This window comes from Rhamphochromis longiceps, linkage group LG13 (assembly GCF_057381845.1).
Source record: "Rhamphochromis longiceps isolate RC_006_pf linkage group LG13, R_longiceps_female_GT1.1, whole genome shotgun sequence".
Taxonomy (NCBI): Eukaryota; Metazoa; Chordata; class Actinopteri; order Cichliformes; family Cichlidae; genus Rhamphochromis; species Rhamphochromis longiceps.
This window is the reverse complement of record NC_140569.1, coordinates 28,052,448-28,076,469: the sequence shown is the minus strand read 5'-3', so window position 1 is coordinate 28,076,469 and position 24,022 is coordinate 28,052,448. Positions and strand designations below refer to the sequence as shown.

Genomic DNA, 24,022 nt, shown 5'->3' with positions numbered 1-24,022 from the left:
TTGGCCGCAGAGACAGATGTGCGCTTTCCTCAGCTTGTGGCTTACCTTTACCGTCCCCCATTAATAATGTGTCACAGCTGGTGACATCATGGCGGGAGTGTGGAGTGTTTGTGTTAGTTTAAAGCAAAATGCCATTCATGGCATCCCACCCATGAATCCATCTCTACATTCAGGGTTCTGTGTGAGAGGCACTGCGGCTAGTTTTCTTCCTTTCTTCCAGTCATTAAAGAAAAAAGTTAAAATGACAAAAACATAAAGCAGAAAACAACATATATAAAATTTAATATCATTTTTCATTTTGTATAATTTTTTTGTCACTAATTAATCAACTTACTTCTTCAATCTGATCTACGCCATTATAAAAAAAATAATAAGTAGTAAGTGTGTGAATAAATGATACAATTATATAATAGTTGATCTGTCTCTGATGCTCAGTGCTAGAGGCTTTGATTATACCCTTTTAGAGGGTGTTTGTTTTAAGCTGCTTTTGCAGCCATATCATTTTAACACCTTGATGTGATATGCCTGCAGCCCACGTATAGTTTAGCTTGTCCTCAAAAACCTAAGGCATGCAATTTCGATTGCTTTTTATAGAGCTGAAATTGCACAAGCATTTTTACACAAGCAGACCAAGCAGAGCCAATAGCCAGAAAAGTGGCTCAGACCTCACGGAGTTGATATCCAGCCCAACATTGTCTTTTTTTTCCTCGATAATCTTACTTATTACTCACTTAACCTAAATCACGCCCTGCTTTCAGCTCTGAAAGGCATCATAAAGTTCTGAAGTTACTCACTTTCACACTTTCTGTTCGATTCCCATTTAAGTGGCGGCCTCTCCATATGCAAAGCGTCGTTTCTTTCCGTAAATCCCGCCCTGAATTATAGCTGTGTTTGTGCGTTGGGGGGAGTGAAGCGGGGACGTTAATTGAAATGCTGAATAAGAAGGAAGTGGACAAAATTGCAGATGCTATTTCTTCCAAAAGGTCGCGGTGATGGATTTGGCGGCTTGTCCCCCCCTCCCCCGTTATTCCGTCAATCTCCTTGCCCCCCTCCCCCCGGTGGGATTCATGTATTTATTTGTGTGGTGCGGTAATACACGCCTCCAAAAACCATTGCATCATAAGGATTTGTCATTGCCTTATATAAATAAAGTATATGACCCAGACCTTAATGTGCCCTTGCTATTGATTGTTTTACACAACAGTAAAGAGAAGGGGGTGAAAAAAGAGAAAGGATGAAAATAGGCGGCAGGCTGTAGATCAATATCCGTATGAGTTTGTATTTGTTGTTTGGCACCGTGAGCGTGTCCATTAAAGCGCTGACTTTTCATACCCTTTTAGTGCCCCCTGTAGCACGCTGCGATACGGGGCTGCGATTACTTTCAAGTTCTGCCCTCGCTGAAAGTTAACTTGCTTCTCTCCTTATGATTTAAACGCCACGCGTGATTCATAGATGTGATGTGTACGTTAAGGAGATGAAGTCATTTAAACTGGCATTGCCTGTAAAACGCTCTGTGGCATTTATCACCAGACAAGACACCTGTGACACAGATGCTGTTCTCTGTGACAGGCGTGATCCATGAGACTGCAAGGGGCTAATGCCGAAATGAGAGCCAAATTGAAGCTTTTTTCACTTTTTACATGTTTTTGGGACATAGATAGCAGTGCTTTGCGATCCTACAAATATTTGGTATCAATCCAATACCAAGTAAATACAGTGCAAGTGTTCCAGACACCGATACTTTTAACCTATAAAGGCAGCTTATGTAGGGAAGAGCAGCGTGTCATGATTCATGAGAAGAATCATCACCAGTTTGCGAAATTCTGAAGACATACTAATGACCAGTAAATCACTGCGATTTGTATTTTTTGCAATAATTAGTTAAAAGAACAAAATGCATCTTCCTGCATTTTTTAAATTTCAGTGTTTTTACTGCTGCATGTGGCGAAAGAGAGCAACTCCCTCTGTAGTTCTGGTGCAGCTTTATCAAAGCATACACACTCGTACACAATGTCTTCATGTACTGTCCTGTCATGTAAACCGGCCCTCTGCCATTGGATACCCCCCACCCCGCGCCGTATGATGGAATAAAGATAAATGTGACTGTCTACAGGGGCTCAAATCAATCAGCGTTTGTGTGTATTACTTATTACTCACAGTGCATTTCTGTCATGAGGCTTTTGTGTCACCCCCTCCGCTCTCTGTCCTGCACTCTTCTTTGCCCCGCCTTCTTTCTGAACATAACCCGACATAGTATTATTTACTGGGGGGGCTGAAGTATAAGAAAGGTCAAAAAAATCAAAGGGGACTGACCGGGAAGCAGTGGCAGGAGGGTGTTTTAGGTAGTACTGTGTGTGTGTGTGTGTGTGTGTGTGTGTGTGTGTGTGTGTGTGTGTGTGTGTGTGTGTGTGTGTGTGCTGACTGTGTCACATGTGACATTTTATATCAGCATATTTTTCCATGGTCGTAGTTTTGAGTGAATCCCACACTTTCTCTTCCACCCCCACTGTTTTTTTTTTTTTCTGTTCGTGCGTTCGCACAAACAGTTTGTCTGTACTCTGCCGAGCATCCACAGATGTGACCCCCACCCCACCTCTCCCCACCCCACCGTCGTAGCCACCGTTCATCACTGTCACGGGCGGAGACGCCATCGTTGACCTGTGGAAGGTCGGCCAATGTCACCGCGAGCCTCGCGACCTTTTGCGGTCGCCCTTCGACTCCCACTATCAACCTCCCCTTCAGTGGCTACAGCAGCCATATCTGATATTTAATATTTTCACATGCGACCTGTTCTGCAAGCATGTCTTTAAAAAAGGGGAAAAAAGAACTCTTAGTAAAACTCTTAAACTTTTAGGAAAAGCATTTTTGTGTTTGTGTGTGTGTGTGGAGGAGACAGGGAGGTGTGATGATGATGTCTCAGCACATGATTAAATGGGGGCCGGACAGCATCTGTGTCATCATCTCCGCTCCAATATCAGCTGTCGCAGCCAAAGCGTGATGTCATCATGTCAGCCCATAGGCCGAGCACCGTTTTCTTCTTCCGCGCTCTGATTGATTTTGTGAGATAATCACTTCACTCGGACTCCTGCTACAAAAAAATCACTCGTATTGTGTGAAATAAAGAGATGATGATTTTATTATTATTATTATTTTAAACTTTGCAGTGATGCTTTTAAAGCATGCACTCTGATAGTTGTCTATGTTCGCGCCCTCGTGCGCGTCGTGAGTGTGTTTATAAGCGAGCGATGGAGCAGGGGGTCAATCAGTCATATGTGGAGGAAATGGGGCAATCTGGGGCCGGGTGTCAAGAAAGTGATGGATTTTAATGCTGCGATTGTAGTTAATGGCTCTTTAAATTAAATCGAGATTAAACGTCTCTGGCGGCAGTCAGTGCTCGTACGGGTCCTGAGCAAGTCCACCCTCCACCCCCACCGCCACCGCCACCTCTCGCTCTTCATCTTGTCCCTACTCATCCTCTCATACTCTTAATACTTTCTTTCCTCAACTTTACATTGATAAACATTTGCAGCATGTTAATGGATTTAACGTGCAACAAACTAATGTGTTATTCAGAGTGCATTTTTGTGTGTGACTACATAAGCCTTATTGCTTCTGTTTGCTTCTGTTTATCTTTTTAATATAGTCATTAAGTTAAAAAATATAGGTATATTTTGAAGTGCGAGGCCAATCGGTTTTGCTACAGCATGATCATATCATATCTGTTTACATATGCTCCTCTCAAAGTCACAATTTCGGGGGACAGCAAGTTATAATTGGGTCCATACATCCTGCCAAGGCACTATGGATTAATTCAAGTATGCTAATGTAATTCAATTTGATACAGTTAATCTTATACTAATGCAGATTGAAGGATGTGAGGCGCAATCAAATACCTCTTAGGCTTTTAATTTGCATCTGAGCTTTTTAAATAAAATTAGTCAATTTGTAATTATGTGACCTGGCCCGTAATTAGTTTATTTATCACTGCAGTTAACTCCCCATTAGGGGTATCACACACAGAGAGAGAGAGGCAGGAAAAAAGAGAGAGGTTATGAGAAAGAGGCTTATTTATTCAGAATGAGAACACTCGCAACATCAATTTGTCTCTCATTTAATAACCAGCTTCATGGTGAATCATGTGCTGTTTGAAAAAGATCATGTGCTGTTTGATCATGTGCTGTTTGAGAAAGATGCAGCTGTTTGATCAGATCCCACAAGCCTGATCTGATCAAACAGCTGCACGGTGGATGTCTGCACTGCAGCTGTCACCTGGTGTCTCCCAGCATCTTTTTCCATAGAGCTACTCGCGCCACCGTTCTCTGGTCGTTCTCACTTAAAATGATGAATCTAGATAGAAACGTATGCTTCGTGTTACTTTCTGCCGCGATGTCTTCTTCACCGTTCGACCAAAAACTTCAGCTGGTTAGGATGGTCAAAATCCATTTTTCTGCTTCTTGTAAAAACTTCCTTGACCAGCTCACTCAATAAAAGCCTGTCAGGATCACTGAGTGTTCAGGCTGAGGTGAGCTAGGTTAAAACCCACCTCGCGCTGCCAGCTTCTCAAAGAGCTTTCCTAAATGTAGACGTTTCAACATTAACTGAGTGTAAAAACAGACTGATAGCATTCCACTTTCTTTCTTTTATGGCGTTGAATGTTTCAGGTTGACTGACCAAGTCCTCCATATTCATAAGAATGTTGATGTACAATATAAGTATGAATCTTCATGTGGTTGTTTTTTTGGTTAGTTTTAATAAAGCATGTTGAATCTTGTTTGCATTGAACATGCAGTGCTTTGATTTTAATTTTGTAGGCAGTGGATTCTGACTGAAGCCATTTATTCATATTTATTAGGGTTGGGGGGGAAAAATATAGACAGAATAGTGTTGCAATATTTTCTGTTGCAATATTGTGTCGATAAGGGAACACCAAATATCGATATTTTATTACATAAATTAAAATACTTTGTAAAATACTGAACATTCTGAAATAATGTTAGCCGAGCAAACTTACATTAAAATGACTCAAACAAAAACCATCAAATGCTGAATTCTGGGAGCCAGAATTGTGATATAACATTAATATAACATAAAAGTTATAAATCAGTTTCTAACTTTTATGCAATGTGTTTTTGAGACTGTTCATTTCTTTCTAAGTGAGCAAACTCAAAAATTCAGGATTGAATCAAATCATAATTTCCTCCACTGTAATTGCCAACTTGACCCCATTCAATCACAGACTGATCTCAGACTGACTCCACCTTTAGTCCTAATGTTTTTCTGAAAATGATTGTTCAAATCTGGAAAAGGTTGCCAAGCAGGTATGAAATGGATTGACTGGTATACACAGGTGAAAGACAATGGCCATTTATTATTGGCTTAATTTAATGTTTTGGCTTGTCAAGCTCTTTTTTCCTGTTTTCTGAATTTTACTTATAACAAAGCATCAATTTGTTTTTATTTGAAAACTGATGATGGAAAACTTAAACACATAAAAAAAGGTATAACTATGGTAACAGTATAGTATATGGTCCCAGTTAAAATGATTCGGAGATCTGACTAAGATGCCTCTCGGGTGAGATGTTCTGGGCATGTCTACAAGGAGAAGGAAAGATCATATCTCTCGGCTGGCCTGGGAACGCCTTGCTGTTCTCGGGTGAGCTCGAGGGGGTGGCTCGGGAAAGGGAGGTGCTCAGGCTGTTGCCCCCAGTGACCCAGCCCCAGATTATTGGAAGAGGATGGATGGATGGATGGATGGATGTTCCTAGTGAAATGTAGTGGAGTGTTTGCTACAATACACTTACGTTCCGCCACTGTTCATCCATTAACTCTGATGTTTAAATGTGTATTTATAGAGTCATTAACAGCCCGTTTCCATACAGTAACTTAGGCAGTTTAATTGCCTTAAAAGCTCACAATTCAGGAATTTTTTAATGAAATGTGTCTGTCTGTCCAAATTGAACTGCAGAGTTTCGAGCAGTGCTGAAAAATGCAAACCAGAAATTCTGCTCCCAGATGATGGACATTGCCACTTGACTGTGAAACATTTGACTCTATAGCTTTCATTTGTCTCGTGGTAAATCCTCGCCACTGTCAATTGTCATGCTAAATTGAGTCTCTCTGTTCTGCAGTGCAAGTGGTCCAGAAAGGGATTCATCAGAACTCGATGGGCCATGGCTGACTGGTGAGTTTTATTAATAGGTCCCCACAATGACACATCCCACCTCATCACTGTTCAACCTTGAATCATTACAAGTGTATCGCTGTGATTAGAGATGAATATCTAGCCACGTCAGTCACGTCTGACTTCACCCTGGAGCTGCAGGGAGTCTTGCTCTGTGAGGTTATCATAGACAGCGCACCCAGACGGAGAGAGCGACTCACATAGCCGAATCCTCTCCGGACAGCGCGCTGCAGAAGTAAGCAGGGATTCGATTAGACGTAATCACGTTACTCGAGCAGTTGCGTATGACAGATGACAAAAAACATTACATGCAATTGAACCTGTACGGGATGAATACCATCGCTGCTTCCAGCGTGCAGAGCTAGGGAATGGGGGGAGGAGTAGGTGGCTGAGGGGTGGAAGATGGGGATTGTAATCTAATAGAGGGATGACATGAGAACTAAAGAGCTGAAACGGTAAGCATTTAATAGGAGCGTGACGTTTGACAAGAGCGGCAAAGAGAGAGAGGCTGGTGAAGAATGGGAGATCAGATCGGACACAGTCAAAGCTACAGATGTATTCATTTGTTCAGGATGTCACTGCAGAATAAAGCCCGTGGGATAAGATCAATTCCTCTGAGTTGCCCTGCCAAGCCCCATGCTAACAAAAAAACCACCCAGATAGGATCTGCAGGGAGGTGTTCATCGCTGTCTTGTTTTTCTCTGAGAGAACAAAATGAAAGATGGCAGATTAGAGTTTGTGGCTGTATTCTTATGCATATGTGTGCTAGAAACATCAGTGATCGCTCACAATGTAACCTTTCTCCATCAGTGCCTTTGATCTGGTCAACATCCACCTTTTCCATGATGCTTCCAACCTTGTGGCCTGGGAGAAAAGCCCATCAGAGTACTCTGGGACCAGGCAGAAGGCACTGGCCTACGTTTTAGACAGGTACAGTAGATGTTGGTCACCAGCTTTTTTACTTTAGTCTTAGATCAAATTCTGCAGATATCAAGGTAGATTTACTCTATTTATAACCCAACATTTCTGTTTCTGTAAAGCAGGAAGACGTATGATATCCACACATTTTTTAGATAATCTGCAAAACAAGTTCCTTCATTATACACGATGTTTACACTCTTTATCTGTAAAACTGAGACGGACTACAAAGATTTAAGAAATGTTTTTTTTTTAACTAATAAAGTCTTTTTTTCCTGAACAACAGAAATTGCATATCTGCATTGAGGTAGCAGCTGATAGTCACAAATCCCATTTCTCTGTTGCATGGCAAAAACCTGTATTGATATTGTAATCAAGGCTTAGACTGAGCAAGAGAGGTGTGGAGAAGGTTTTTGGTGGGATTCAGTCTTAGACCAGTGGGATTACATCTGTCTGTGGAAATAGGGCTTCTCACTATACGGTCTGTGAACTCCCAAGTCTCCTTTATCTGTTCTTTTTTTGTCCCTCACTCTAAATCTTTCTTACTTTCCAGCATTTTCTGTTATTTTACTTTCGTTTTTGGTAGTGTAATCTTACACTTACCTCTGTCGTTTTTCTACCAGCAGAGAAAATGAAGCAAGCATTTGTCAGTACACCATTTGTGAACACTGCTTTGGTCCTGAGAAATAAATATATAAAATATACTGTGACATGTAATATCATCACTGGCATTACAACAAAAGTCCTGGCTAACTGAACAGAACTGAATATCCCCCCGACACACACATCAAGAGAAAATACCCTTTCCTGCATTTCCTCAAAAGACCACACGAGACTAATCTAGAAGGAGTCATTCTCCATAGACTGCTGTGTTAACTTTAAAGTGGATAAACATGCCTAATTTTTCACTTGATTAGAACTAATACAATGTACACACTGTACGCTGTATTAAGGCTTAAAGTTATGTATTATTAGGGGCACGGCTGCTTTGAGTGACAGGTGGTATCACCTCTGCTAATCTGAGTCATTGAACTGAATATTTTAGCTGTGTTTGCAGTCTTGGTGACTTTTGGAACATTTTTTGTTTAACTGTCCTTTTTGGTGACTGAATTTATATGATTATTTTACTCATTTGGAACTGATTAGCATGTATTTATGTCTGTGTGATGCTCTAATATAAACTACCCCTTTGCTAACCTGTGCTGTTAGCATTAGGTTATAATTTAGCAATCTGCCCTGTTGTCAAAATGTAGTCACTGCAAAAAGTAAGATGGCAGCCGTCCATATCGCAGGATAATGCTAACTCACCGTGTCAAAATGAAAGTTAGCAAAGCAGTGGGTTACTCTGTCCATCTTTTAACTACAGACTATGTTGGCCAAACAGGATGTAGTACTTTTAGCTGCTGTCTTATTGCTCAGGACCTGCTGGGCAATAAGACAGAGGCATATCTGCAAACTTTCCATTTAACTGGGTTTCAGTTAAATTTAATGTCATTTTTCCTACTGCAGTTGTCTGTGACCGCCTGGCCTTTTGCTGGATGTTCATTTCTATTTCTATACTGGACATCGTATTATATAGCAGGCACATTGCCATGTCATTTATACAGTGGTGGCTCTAACACGAGCGAGGCTACGTTAGTTTAACGGTTTTAATTATTCTAGCTGGAGTTTTCATGGTCATGGTACGGGTTTCTACCCTCTGATCTAAGTGAAGTCCGCGTCTGTACAAACAGACCATGATTTCCATTCATAGGCTACGCTAATGTAATTTATGGGACATGCATTTGCAGCACTGTGGGATGATGGAGTGCACAGTGGTAGCCCTGCTCCGTACCTGGCCATGCTAACACAGAATAAAAGGCTAATACCCACCAGGCAGCAGGTGACCTCTCATTCAGCTTGCATAAGAATGCACGACACGCCTCCCCACCTCCTCCACTTTGGATAACTACATGCATAAATATATCGGTGGCATACATTACAAACAGGCTTTCTGATGGGCCTGAATTACGAGGCACTTAATAAATTCTTCTCTGCAAGGTCATATTTTACCTTTACTTCATTTTTGATTTGATGAAAGAATGTGCTGCCTTTAATGGACAGGGAAGTGGCAGTGTTTCAGCAGCTTTTGCAGTTTTTTATTACATCTTAACGCACCTGGATTTACCGACATAATCACGTTTCCAAAGCACCTCTGTTTCTGCTCTGTTGTGTTTGATAGTGTTTCCTCTACTTTCATTGTGCTATTTCCCCCCAGTTGATTTATTTTGAAAGGGCCTCCTGTAAACACACCTAAACAGCAGCGAGAGTCTTAGCTGGGTGGCTGAAGGGATTGAATAGAAACTGTGCTGGCGTGAGTGGCAGTTTCCACGCTCCCTCCTTCTAATTCCCCTTGTGTTGGAGGATGGTAACCTTGTTGTTACTTCTGGGCCATATCATTTAAAGGTTCTTCTTTCGGCAGGGGTGGGGATGAGGGGTGAGTGGTGTGAGGCAAGGTGGTGGTGGTGGTGATGAGGAGGTCGCTATATGTTCCAGCTCCCCTGGTATTCCTTGCTAGCGATACAGGGGTGGGATATTGATGTGGGGGGGCCATCGCGCCTCACTCACTCACTTTAGGGTGAAGCCTTCGGGCGCAGATCCGGAGCACCGGAGTGAGAAAAAGCTAGCAGTGCAGAGGGAAGGGAGGAGGAGCACAAAGGGTGCCTGGGCTCTGTAAAGGGCAGTGAATAATGGGTCGGTCCTTTCACAGAGGCTGCTAACCTTTTGGCAGCCACCAGCAAACTCCATTCTCCTCCGTCGATCTGGGAGGACAATGTGCCCGGGCCGGGCTTTGAATGAAGCGCTACCACCAACAGTGTTCCCATTCAGTGGCTGGTTGGGAACCATCTTTTTGGCTATTGTCCTAACTCTGACTCCTACCCCCAGAAGCGGAGCAGGAAAAGGAACGGGGAATATCTAAAGCCAGAGTTCCCCCTCCCTCTCTCTTCTCTCTCCTCTCTGGGCTCTAATCTCTCATTGCGGGATGGGATAAGATTGGGGAGGGTTGGAGCTGCTGAACACACCACCAGCTGAGATCCTCACAGCAGTCTACACTGGAGCCTGCACGCACGGCAGCGCTGCGGGGACAGAGCTCTGCTGCCGAGCATCAAACTTCAGCCTGCACCTTATCTGGAGCTCATGCCTAATAATGCAGCTTACAGCCCATTGAGAACACATCTGATAAGCCTTTTCCTCTGTGGCCCTTTTAACTGCTAAATAGTGTTTATCTCCAAAGTGCTTCAAGGCCTCGGGGGAACAATGCTGAGAAGGAACAACGTTTAGCCAGCCAGACCTCACTATTGAGTCACATCAGAAAGAAAAAAAGGGGAAAAAAAGCACAGTTCCATAGCCTGGGCTGATGTGAGGGCCGCTTCCATGGGAGAACAGCAAAGGCTCTGCTTGAAACGTACCCTCGCTCCCTTTCCTGCCCTTTGAAAGTGCCCATGTGTGTTCCAAGCTGCATGAAGTGACACTCGGGTACGCTTGATGTGGAAAGTTCATTGTTTCCCATTTATGTTATGGTTGAGTTGTTTGTGTGCGCACAAGCAGTTTTTTAAAGAGTAGTTTAACTGGGCATTTTCATAATGTTAAATGAACTCCCATTAGCTGCTAGATTGTACAGATATCAGCTTATTAGCATTTTCCTTCCAAAGACAGGCTGATGTAATGACAGGAACTTCTCTAGAGGGTGGAAATCTTTTCTGCTAAATGACCAATGTGAAATGATAGCATGAGATAAAACCAACAGGTTTTTTTTTCATTGCAGTTAAAAAAAAAACCTCCTTTGTGTATTGGAGTTTGTTTCTGTTTCCAAGCCCCATTCAGAGTGGCTGGTCCGGTTCAGGGGAGAACAGTTTTACATTACAACTGTGAAATCCAGGCATAAAGGCTTGCTTTGTGGTGCCCTATTATTTCCACACAAATATAGTCCATTGTCAGAGTGCTGAAGTTAATTTGATCAACATTGGGGACATTTAACTGTTTTGTTCGCTGAAAAGACTTGTTTCATGCTCATTTTCGGGCCATTCAAAAGCAATGATTGGCAGAAAAATAATGTTGCCGTTAACAATTCAAAGCAATTAGTTTCCCATGGGGAGGCAGTGGGCCGCACTGGCCACCACACAGCGATGCTTTGTCATTTTATGGAGGGTCATCAGTCAACTGTCAGCGCGACTCAAAAAGCCCTCCAATCTAAATGTTTCCCTTTAGGCTTTTCCCAGAACAACGGTCTGAAAGAGCAGAGAAAGGCCGGCTAGTTTCCAGCCAATAGACATGTTGAGCTGCAAGAGGGAGGACTGGATAATTGCAGGGGGGATCCTCCTTAAAGCCAGAATGAATTTATTAAAGAGAGTGGTTGGTGTGTGTGCGTGCGTGTGTGTGTTGTCATGCTGATCATGGTTTCCAGTACAACTCCTGTGTCATAAACATGTGTAGTACAATTAATTTTTTTTCTACTGAGTCTACATGTGATCTATAATGACTTTTTCCACTGATTGTGTTTGTTTATAGACCTGAGTGTGTAGTGCCACTGTGTGACTCTGTGCTGCCTTCTCACCCTGGGAGGCCTGCAGGAGCAGAGGTTAATCTTCTCCACTGTCTCTCTGCTCACAGTGGACCTGTTTCTCTCTCTCCCATATACTCACTCACTCACTCACTCACTCACTCACTCACTCACTCACTATGCACTTCTAGTTTACCATAACAATAACTACCTTAACCTATACCTAACTTTACCTGTACCTTTACTCAATGTGTTATTTGTCCTTTTCAGGCTAACAGTATCCATAATGTGGAATTCCCTAACACATCGGAATTTGCTGATTTGCTGCTTCTCTGTTATTTGTAGACACATGGTCATTTTAACCTGTCTTCAGCCCTCCCTCCCTCCTCGGCATTATGTTTTGCATTATATTCTGTAGTAGTCTTGGGTTTTCTGTAGAACAGTATAGTCACAAAGTAAAGTTTGATTAGATTTCTGATTTGGGTGAAATATTCACCAATGCAATATAAATCAAAAAGATGTGGCCTGTCTAAAAATAGACCCAAATAACTATGTAGTAATGCACAACTATATATGCAAGGTTTAACATCGCCATTTTGCTCGTATTTGACCATATTTGGGATGGCGCGGAAAGTTATCAGCTCATTGGGTTTGCAGAGTGCATCCATGAACTTGCTTGTGCACATCACACAGCATCACAATGGGATGTTCAAACAAATTTTAAAGTAAGCTTTTGGGGTCCAGGTAGTTTTCCAGTCCGCATAAACTTTACATAAACTTTTCTTGCCCACTCCTGGCTATATCTCAGAAGTTCGCTGTCTTCTGTACTTCAGGATGTCTTGACGCTGTTGACTTGAACAGACCTATTCCCTAACTTCTGTGTGACCGCTGAAACACCCTTTCACCCCCTTTCACCCCCTCAGCACCTTATCTTTCCTGCATGGTGTTCTTGTTGGGGTGGTAGTTACTAAGGAGATGGGCTGCTAACAAGGGAACGAGGGTAAGGCTGTCCTGAGGTGTCAAAGGTCCTGTCACGGGTCACTCTTGGCTTATTCAGAAAGACGTCACCAGCAGATTCTTCACAATGTTAACATTCTCTCAATTTCTCAACATTTACTTACAATGGATGACGGTGCTCGGCCTGGCTATTGTGTGCAAAGTTGAATCTGACTGGCCAACTTATGGTAAGTCACCTTGTCAATATAATCATGACATGGCCCCCACTTGCACCCTCATAATCTCATATTGGGTGTCCGTTATGGCTGAGTTTAGCTGTCAATCACCGTGTGTAATCTGGAGTCAGTGAAACTGAGGCTGGTGTAAAGGAGAAACAATCCAATGTAGGTAAGCTTTTCATCGGGTATCATGGTGTGTGTGTGCTGTTTGTGAGATTGAGCTTCTGATAGAGTCTTTCATGCAGGAATGCTTTCAGTCTTGAGCACATGTTTTTTTGTATTTTTTTCCTGATACCATGGTTTTTGTGAGAGTTAGACGTAGAGAAAAAGTCTAGCGGTGGCTTTGTGCTGGCGGTTTAAGGAGCCTGGGAGCAGAGTCTGGGGCCATGTTGTAAATTAGCGTTTGACCCCGGCCTTTGTGTAGCCCCAAGGAAGGCCTGATGAAGGCCCCAGCCCAAACCTCAGCGAGAACGGGCCGTGTGAAGAGGCTCTTTCAGGGGTGTCACTGCGCGATGAATTGGCCAGGAGAAAGCATGTTTATAGACTGTGTAAAGGAGTGTGTCTTTGTGGGAGAATGTCACCGACACTGTTACAGTTTGTCTGAATGAACTGTGATGACGAGACTAATGGGGCCCCCCACCCAGGGTGAGGGTCAGTCAGATCCCCATCCAGCCTCCACCCCACCCCCAAAAGTCCAGGACCCCCCACCCTCAGGACCCTTTCACGCCCAGTAGCTGTAGCTAATGTTGCAATTCTTGGTCCGTCCCCACAAAGGCCAAGAAAAAAGTCAACTTTCACACCACTGAGTCACCATGAGTGCTTTAGGAAATGATCGTGTAAACAGAGTGTTACCTTCTGACCTCAAATTCATTCAAATTCAAATTCAAATTTTATTTGTCACGTACACAGTCATACACAGTACGATATGTAGTGAAATGCTTGGACAACTGCTCGTGACCTAAAGAAAACAAAAAAGGAAAAGGCTATGAATAAGATGGGAAATAAATATGAAAAATTAAAAAGGGTAAATTTAACTAGGAAGGAATAAAATATAAATTAAGGTTAAAAATGAAATAACTGTACAACACAAATTAGAATGAAGGGTAAATTTAACTGGGAAGAATAAGATAAAATATATAAATTAAAGTTGAAAATAAAATAACCGTACAACAAAATACACAATACACAATATAGAACTATATAAGAATGTATGAAGAAATCTAAATATAAATAAATATATACACAATAACAGCAGCTGTACAAGTATTAACTGGAAATGAAGAATATAGTGACCAGTGTTGTGCAAAAAACCAAAGTCCAGAAAGTCCAGTGTGTGTGTAAGAACCATATGTGTGGGTCAGTACTGTGTGGTGGTGTGATTGAGAGACCGTATCGCCTGCGGGAAGAAGCTCCTCCTCAGTCTCTCTGTGTTGGTCTTCAGGGAGCGGAATCGCTTTCCTGACCTCAACAGAGAGAACAGTCTGTTGTTGGGATGGCTGAGGTCCTTCACGATCTTCCTGGCCTTGGTCCAGCACCGCCTGCTGTAGATTGAGTGCAGGTCAGGGAGCTCGGAGCGGATGGTGCGCTCAGCTGACCGCACAACCCTCTGTAGAGCTCGTCTGTCCTGCATGGTGCTGTTCCCGAACCAGGTTAAGATGTTTCCCGCCAGGATGCTCTCTATGGTGCACGAGTAAAAGTTCCTGAGCACCTTGGAGGGCAGTTGGAAGTCTCTCAAGCGTCTGAGGTGGTAGAGACGCTGTCGGGCCTTTTTCACCACGGTGTTGATGTGACAGGACCATGACAGGTCCTGCGTGATGTGAACTCCGAGGTATTTGAAGCTGTCCACTCTCTCCACTGGGCACTCGTTGATGACGGGGGTCTGGTAGTTCCTCTCCTGCTTAGTGCTGAAGTCCACTATCAGCTCCTTTGTCTTACTGACGTTTAGAAGGAGGTTGTTCCTCTGGCACCAGTTCTCCAGATTCCTAATCTCCTTCACGTAGGCCGTCTCGTTGTTATCAGAGATCAGGCCCACCACGACGGTGTCGTCAGCAAACTTGATGATGGTGGTGGAGCTGGTAGTGGCCACACAGTCATATGTGTACAAAGAGTACAGCAGGGGGCTCAGAACACACCCCTGGGGGGCTCCAGTGCTGAGAGTGGTGGAGGCTGAGACATGTCCGCCCATCCTTACTGCCTGTGGTCTGCCAGTTAGGAAGTTGGAGATCCACTGACACATAGATGAGCTGAGTCCCAGATGCTCCAGCTTGGTGGTGAGTGTGGAGGGAATTATGGTATTAAATGCAGAGCTGTAGTCTATGAAGAGCATTTTAACATAATTCCCCCTTCTAGTGTCCAAGTGAGTGAGTGATGTGTGGAGGAGATGAGAGATGGCATCGTCTGTGGAACGATTTGGACGGTAAGCGAACTGTAGTGGGTCCAGTGTGTCTGGTAGTGAAGAAATTATGAAGTCTCTGACCAGGCGTTCAAAGCACTTCATCACTACTGAGGTGAGGGCTACAGGGCGATAGTCATTGACCTGTGGCTGATACCTTGGAGCAGCAGACAAAACAGCCCGGCCGCGGGTATTAGACATGGCTGTTAGTGGGAGAAAGACCTCAAGCTCTGGAGAAACACACATTTCCTCCTCTCTCAGTTTAGCCACTCTTTCTTAAGGGTGACTGCCTCACTTTTAACCTCATCTTTCCTGTTCATCACTTAATCTCTTCTTTATTTCTTTATCTTTTTTAACATGTCATTGCCTGATTGGTATATATCTGTTTGGATAGTGTTCGCTACTCACAAAAGCACATGCGGTAAATTCTCCATTAGGGCAAAGAATGTAGAAGTTCCCACGCCTATAAGCGCCGCATGACGTCTGTGTTCAGCCACTTTACTGCCCTCCGTTTTGGTCAACAGTATAAACTGACCACTAAGCCTGTTTGGATAGAGCTCAGTCTCTTAGCACCAGTGTGTGAGGTCATTAATGGCATCAATCCCAGTTTGAGTTTATTAAAGAGCTACTCCACACAAAGGATGTGCAACTTAAAAAACTGTGCTTAACAATCAAAGAAGAAGAAAAGAAGAAGAATGAAATCCAGGCAAATTAAAAAGTAATGCAGCCAGTGAGACTTTCATAGTGGTTTCGGGTAACTTCAGAACAGGAAATTCTAGGATTAGTCAGCTTTAAATGTTAAATATCAACTGCCTTTGGGGTCAATGAAATGCCAAATAGCTAGCTTCTGGCAAAAGACTGAGCAGCACTATCAGCAATCAGTAAAAGTATTAACATTTGTGCGTGTCATGAGGAGTCTATCTAACTGTCAAAATGTGCAGAGGCCATTGGTTTAAGTCTCTGAAATTAGTGCCTTTAAACTTATTGTTCGTGCCCAATTGTAGCACAGTTACAAAAAGATAGAGAAGAGCCCGACTGATATGTTGTTGAAGGTCAATATATTGACCAATAGTCATTTGGGCATTTACAACGGTTGATAAATAAAAACTGAAAAGTAAAGAAGATCTTCTCTCACCCCAACCGGTCGCAGCAGATGGCCCCGCCCCTCCCTGAGCCTGCTTCTGCCGGAGGTTTCTTCCTGTTAAAAGGGAGTTTTTCCTTCCCACTGTCGCCAAAGCGCTTGCTCATAGGGGGTCATATGATCGTTGGGTTTTTCTTTCTTTGTATTATTGTAGGGTCTACCTTACAATACAAAGCATCTTGAAGCGACTGTTGTTGTGATTTGGCGCTGTATAAATAAAACTGAATTGAATTGAAAATCTTGTGATCTTCCAGGGCAGAAAGGGAGAATACCTGGTGTTTGATCAGGGGCTGCTATAAAAGTGGTCGGGGGATCCCGTGTCCTTGCACTGATTGGATGTATTGGACAGATGGTGGTAGTGGAGCTTCTGTGATTGGTTACGCCAGAGGGTCTCCACATAATGAGACACAGAGAACACCTTTCAGTCATGTTATGAGTTCTAATGTTACAGAGTTTGTCCACCAGAGAAATGCCACAAACGCAACAACCAGCTGTCACTCACTTATCCTGAGTGACAGCTGGCGGCCGACTCCTGACACGCACTCGCAAATGTGATCATATCTCCCTAATCCTGGCACGTTTACACTGGTTACCAGTACATCGTAGAATCGACTTCAAGATTTTGTTAATTGTAAATCTCTGAATGGATTAGCTCCATCTTATCTCTCGGACCTTTTAACAAAAAATAATCCAAGTAGAGCCCTTAGGTCTGCAGATAAGTTGCTTCTGACTATCCCCAGAACTAGACGGAAAAACAGAGGTGACCGAGCTTTTGCAATCGCTGCACCCAAACTCTGGAACAGTCTACCCCTTCACATTAGGCCTTTGCCAGCACTCGACATTTTTAAAACCCAGTTGAAAACACTGACTAGAATGAATGACTAGTCTTTTATAGTAATTACTATGTATGTTTGCTATTTTATCTCTACTATATACAGCACTTTGGTTCAACCTGTATTTAAATGTGCATATAATTTTTTTTTTTTTTTTGATTTTGATATCCTCTGCACAGGCCGGCAGAGGATAAATGAGTAATCCACAACCTGTCGCGATAATAAAATAAGATTATTGTTAAACTGCGTTAGAGAGGTCGGCAGATATTTTAGATCACCAAATATCGGTATTGATATTGGTCTTATCAGTTGAGCTCGACATAAGATGTTACATAAACCTTTTATTGGTTTAACCTGCCCGTGCTTGCTTTAGAAAGTAAACTTTAGACATTAGGATAGAGAGCAGCAGTCAGTTATACTCAGAAAAATAATAGTTAGGTATAGTAAACATCAGTGACTTAGTGAAAACATGGAGGGTAGACATTTTGAGCAGTGTGCTTTTACACATTACACGTTAAAAGGACTGATCATTTTGGCTTATTTATGGGCACCATAACCTTATTTTGACACATAAATTAAAGGGTTTCGGGTGACTTACAGCCTTTCGAAGGTTACCTCTAGTGTTTTTTTTGGTTTATGTAAGCTATGTTTATTACTTTCAGTGCAGAGAACCTAAAAATGTTTGGAGAAATGTGCAGACAAACCATTGAGAAAATGTGGGCTCTGTATAGCCGGCAATTCACCAGCCAGCCTTGTTTAAAGAGATGCTGGTTATTCGGGCATCAGCTTAAAAGAAAATATATGGAGACCAAGTGCCATTTCCACTGCTCCACACTGCTGTGTGCAGTTTCTGCTTAATATAAGGGAATGTCAAACTGCATACTCTCTATTTAATATAATAGCTGTGTTCCCCCGCCTCCTTACTTCAGTCACCTTCGCCTCGCCACCACACAGAAAAGAAGTGGCTGTGCTTTACGACAGCCGGGCCGCTAAGAAAAGCCTTCTTCTCTCTTTACGGCCTCATAAATATATTGTTATCTGTGCCTGGGAAGTCCACGGTGAGATTTATCCGTGCGATTAGTGGGGATAGCGAGCCAAGCATCCTGAATCATTAATTACACAAGAGCTTTAATTTCCTATCTCTGCTCTGTAGAAGAGACACTTTTAAGTAGGTGATGAGGCGTAGGACTTAATTATATGTCGCTTAGGTGCATTATTTTTTTTTTAAGCACTGGGATGCTGGCGGTGTGGTGAAGTTCTGGAGATTTGGAAGCGGTCCACATCAGAGAGGATCTGCAAATCCATAGACTGTATATGCTTAAGGTTTAAAGAAGCAGGGTATTTAGTGCATTAAAACATCAGCCAGCAATAAACTCTGGTGGATTTTGAAGACCTTTAAAAGGCATCGGCAGAGCAATTTCACTTGGTCTAACTAAAACAGAACATGGCAGAATATGTAGGTGCATTAGCCCGCTGGGTACGGGACCAGCAGGTTTATTTGTCTTGAAACCTTCAGTGTAGGAAAACCATTTTTTATCAAATTTATATTAACAGGTACAAAAAAACACTGAGCAAAATGAGAAGAAAGATTAAAAGGAAGTTAAGTAGAATCTCTTAATTCATTCAGATTTTCATTTGTTGAGAATTCAATTATGGTAAATGGTAAATGGCCTGTATTTATATAGCGCTTTACTAGTCCCTAAGGACCCCAAAGCGCTTTACATATCCAGTTATCCACCCATTCACACACACATTCACACACTGGTGATGGCAAGCTACGTTGCGTTTCGTTTTGAAACATAAAACACCAAAGTCTACATGATAGGGATTGTTTAAAAAGCACATAGAAATGAGATAAAACCCTTTCCACCGTGGCAAACAAATCCAAGCCGAGGTCCAGGCTTACAGGTGCCCACTTGCACTCACAGTACTACATATATCAGTGACAGAGACGTATAAGAAAATTCTGGCAAGCAAAAATCAGTGCCATAAATCACACAAGAATAAGTTATGTTGATGACGTAGCACATTTCTCTCTCTGTCTCACTGTCTGCAGTTTCTCCTTTCTGCCATCTTAACGTTTAATAAATTCATGCCTGGTTTTCCACTTCAGCTACATGCACATTCTTTTAACTCTGTTATCAAATCAGCCTCGTGTGAAAAAACGAAGACCTCTGGTTTTATACGAGTCTGTCCCAGATGTGTGCATCATAAGAAAATGCTGCTCCGCTGTGCTTTTTGTGCCTTAGCACCAAATCAGAAAATGCGCTTTGGCTCTAAACCTCTCAGCGCTTAATAAATTAACAGGGTTGAGTCTGGTTTACTCACACGTTGATTAGTTCAGCAAAGTGAATTTTCTTTGCCATCAAAGCAGATTGTCAAAGGAAACGGTCACACTTGATTCATTTAATTGTGGCGTCACCTGAGAATGACTGTTTTCAAGCTGAAAGCAGCGTTTACTCGAAGCCCTCGCATGTATCCAAAGGTGAACTGGACTTAGGTCATTTAATAGCAGCGTATCAGTCAGGAGTTGAAAATCCTGCAAATGGATCACTAGATATTTTTTAAAAGACAAATGCAGCAATTTCATAGAATTTTCTTCTTCATTCTCCTTCATACTAAAAATGAGGCTTCAGATAAAATGTTTCTACTGTTTTCTGCCTGCTGAGTGCTGCAAAAGTGCTGAAAGCTTGGATCAGATCACAAAAAATTTTAATTGAAGTGATCAGACCACCAGGGGGTGCTGAGGCCCTCATGAACTTAACAGCCTGAGTCAAAGGAACTGATAACCTTTGACACCTGATGGTGATGAATGTCAGATTTTTTCTATTATTTATGTTTTTGTGTGTGTGTGGTGTTAATGTTTTGCAGGATCACGGACCAGCGGTATGAGAAGCTGCCATTTTTTGTCTTCGGTGACTTTAACTTCAGGTTGGACTCTAAGAAAGTTATTGAGGTGAGTAGGGTTTGTTTTCTTGACATATTAGTAATGGATGGCTATCTGTATACATTATCTGGGCGTTATGGGGATGTAATGGCACAACAGAGAGCTAATGACACACTGTACACACGTGCGGTTACGTGCTATCAAATCCATAGTGATACAGCATCGTGCCATAAAGCCTTTGTGTGTGTGACTGTGTTTGTGAGGGTGACCGCAGTATAGTAAAAGTGGTTTTAGAGCCTCACTGTCTCTTTAGAGTTATGACTCATTAAACGCTTCACTGTGGCCGGCCCAGCTGTGTTTGCCGACCGAGCCTCGGAGTGCATTGTTATGTTATGGTGCCATTCACAGCTCTTTCTCCTCTCCCTTCCTCCCTGGCTCCTTCCCTCCCCTCTTTCTTCGTCCTCCTCCTCCTCCTCCTTCCTTCTTTTGGTGCAAACGTAGCCATGGCTAAGGTCGTCGTTTAGTATTCTCCTTGGGGAGATGAGGAAATTATAGAAGACATTGCAGACAGCGTTGTGGTAACAGAGTAGGGGAGACACTTGTTAGCGGGTCTTCTCCCTCCTCTCCAGCACAATGGTCCACGAATCAGTGGGCCTGCTCAAGGTGTGAGCATTGTTCATTTCAACCCTATTCAGAGGAGAGGGAAGAGGAGGGGAGGCTTTCTGAATGGAGGGCTTGAATGCTTAAATGAGTTAGGAAGGACTTAACTTTGTGTGGCACAGAAAAAAACTTTTTTTTGTAGTTTAGCCATCCAGGCACTAGGTGGGGCAGTAAATCACCGACTCTTCTGTGGCAGCCAGCTAAGTGGGATGGACATCACATGTTTTTACTCAGCGATCTATCGCGGGCATTGATTAATGGCCTCAAAGTTTATGCAGTACATTTGATTTTGGTGCTGTAATTGGATCACATTAAGCCGCTGGTCATGTGAGCATGCGTTGCTTTGGAGATAATAAATAAACGAACAGAATCCACAGCAGCAGATGTACAAACACACTGAGGCTATTCAGAAGTCAGCTTCTGCAATTACATGTCACCTGGCACACATTTAGGATGCCACATTGATTTTCTGTCAACGATGGGCTGTTTTAAATCTTATCATCTCTGCGGAAAAAAAGACAGTGTTCCAGGCATTCAGATATGAAGGAAAACTGTATTTTCAATGCCAGTACTGGCAGGGAATATGGCTGCATTAAGCTGAAAGGAAAGCATCCAATAAAGTCAGATGAGACGATTCAGAGTCTATCTGTGTTTATCCTCTGCAGCTAATTATAGATAACTCTCTCCTCATGTTTCCTGTCTTGTCCAAGCTGCTCTGTGGTCGGTAAACTCTCCACCTCTCTGTGTCTGCATTGCTGTGAAATGCTGTTTGAGTGCAGTAAGGGGTCGTGACCCCTTTTCCAGGGATGTGTCAGGCTTGCATCGGTGTGTGCCCCATTTCTGCCCCCCTTTCCCCTCCATAGAACTCCTTTCTTATGCACTTACACAGTCACATCCAATGCGAATACACACACACACACACACACACACACACACACACACACACACACACACACACACACACACACACACACCAATTTGTTAGACCTAATGACTGATTGATTCGCCCTGTTCCCAATGGGAAGTTGGAGCACTAGGCCGGCGTATAAACTGCACCCAAACTCACCTTTCCTCCAGCTTAATGAGGGTTCCTCAAACAAGCCGAACATTTAATGGGGACCAAAAAAAGCTGATGATGTCATCTGACCGAAATGTGATCCGGTGATCAACCTGTCTGATTTAACGGCGACCTGCGTGTTAGCCGTAGAGAGGGCTGTGATGTCACCAATATAAACAAATGGGTTGCAACCTCTGCGCAGGGTGTAACTCACAGCCGGGAGGCCGTTTTAAGCCCTTTAATGACAATTAATGTCAACAGGACAATTAGTGCACATCTACTGAAGTGCTTAACTGTAGATGGGCTGCTAGCGGATCGATCGTCCATACTTATCCGAAGATTGATTCAGGCACAGGGAGGCTGGCGCTCTTTCTCCCTGTCTAAGAATCTCATTTTTTTGCTTTTCTCGCTCTTCGTTCTCTTTTTTTCAATCGATAGAAACAGGCTGGGGGAAAACAAAATAGCCAAACTGATGAATAGATACTTGTGTGTACTTTTGCTGTGTTAAGTGGATGAAATATTTGCAAAATTGAACTACTTGGCTTTTTGATTTGCTGTGCATTGGGGACAGCTCTCAAAACACCCAGAGGGCTCCCTAGGCCTCACTTTGAGAATCACTGGATCAGAAAATACTCTAGTACATTTCTCTACAGCTGCACGCTACACCACTCCTCTTCTTCTCTGTCTCTTGTCCATTGTGGGGGACTAGACTGTGGACAACATCTAGCCACTCCCATGTCACCCATCCTGCCTTGTGGGAGGGCAGATGGGACAGGGAGTATTTTAGGATGTATCCGTGTGTGCACAGAGAAGGAGGTGGGTTCGGAAGGCAGTGGGTTTGTCATTGTCACAGGGCAAATTCCAGGTGGCAAATTCCTGGCATGCTTGCGCGGCAGGATCAGTAACCAAAGGCCTGCGGCTGCCCCCCTCCTGCCCACCCTGGGCAACCCCATTAATTGTGTCCGACAGAGGGAATTGGTTTCAATTGACCCCCATTCAGCGGCCCTTTGACTCGCAGACAAAAGACACAGCCACGTGGAGACTAATGCTCAGGCTGAGCAGCATGGAGGTGGTCCATGCCCCGCCAACCTTCTCTCTCCTCTCCCATGGGTGTGATCATGATTTGGCTTGATCATGCTTTGCATCAGTGCTGATAAAACAAAGAAGTACAAAGGAGACGTTTTGAATCAGTCCATTTATATCCCTTATCAAGCGCTCATGTTCAAGGCACATTCAGGACATTCATGATAAGCGGTGTAAAGATAGAGCATGCTATTAAAACACGGCTGCATATCAATCTCTAACTTCCTTTAGGGAGTCTGAGTCTCATGTTTTTGAAGGAATGCCTTGAAACCTGTTAGACCAACGTTACCCCCAAAGGCTGTGTTTGGTCTTCTTCATTCACAATCGAGGCCAGATACTACCGCTCACTGCAGGTGACTGTTAGGCTTAAAATAAACCAAAAAAGTAAAATTCTGTGAGTGAAACAGGCTGTTAACAGTCCATTTAATTAATTTATTTTTTTCAAAGATGTTTCAATACTGACAGTCGGGTCTAACTGACCACCTTTGTAAATTTCAGTGCACCTTAGTATCCAGCGATAATCTTGACTGGCAAAAAGAATTTTGTGTAAGTTAGACAGAACAACTCATTTAATGATAAATTAAGCCAAAAAATTTTCAGTCGTTATTCAGTTAACAGCTTTGTTGCTAAAATGTTTAATTGAAACGATGCCGTAATTGCTCAGAGCCCAAGGGGACATGCCAGGAAACACCCTGATCTCCAGTGGTTGTTCAACCAGCAGTTAATGTTTATAATTAAATGTTAATTTGTTAAATACAGAAACGATTAATATTTAATAGGTGAGGATCTGGACTGAAATTTCCAGTTAAGGACTGAAATGGCATAAGGATTCCCTGTATGCACATTGTTATTGTAAAATAGCAGTCATTGAAAGACAGCTAATATAAAGTCCCACACAAACCATTAGTCACTGTGTTTTAAGTAACGCTCAGGTGACAACAGTCAACCTGTACCTGTACACTTAATCTTATTATTGAAATCTGCTGCCATCCTTTCACCCTACAGCTGCTCCCAGGCTGGGCTCTCATCTTTTTTTCTATGGTTCCACGCTTCAGTCAGAAGGTGGTAAAAGATGGCGTGTATTAAAGAGTATATGCGTGTCCCTCGAGGTGGCCCGTGGCTGTGAATCAACAGTGTCGATGACAGGCTCAGGGC

General features: G+C 43.0%; 1 protein-coding gene across 3 annotated transcripts in view; it reads left to right on the top strand.

Moving 5' to 3' along the window:
- Positions 1–24,022, top strand: part of inpp5a (inositol polyphosphate-5-phosphatase A) — a 158,365-nt gene that overhangs the window by 98,718 nt on the left and 35,625 nt on the right. For all 3 annotated transcript variants that reach the window (XM_085428876.1, XM_085428875.1, XM_085428877.1), the window contains exons 7-9: positions 6,129–6,181; positions 6,992–7,111; positions 20,052–20,136. In XM_085428876.1, the coding sequence (XP_085285002.1) occupies positions 6,129–6,181; positions 6,992–7,111; positions 20,052–20,136 (258 nt within the window). The remainder of the gene's footprint in view (positions 1–6,128; positions 6,182–6,991; positions 7,112–20,051; positions 20,137–24,022) is intronic.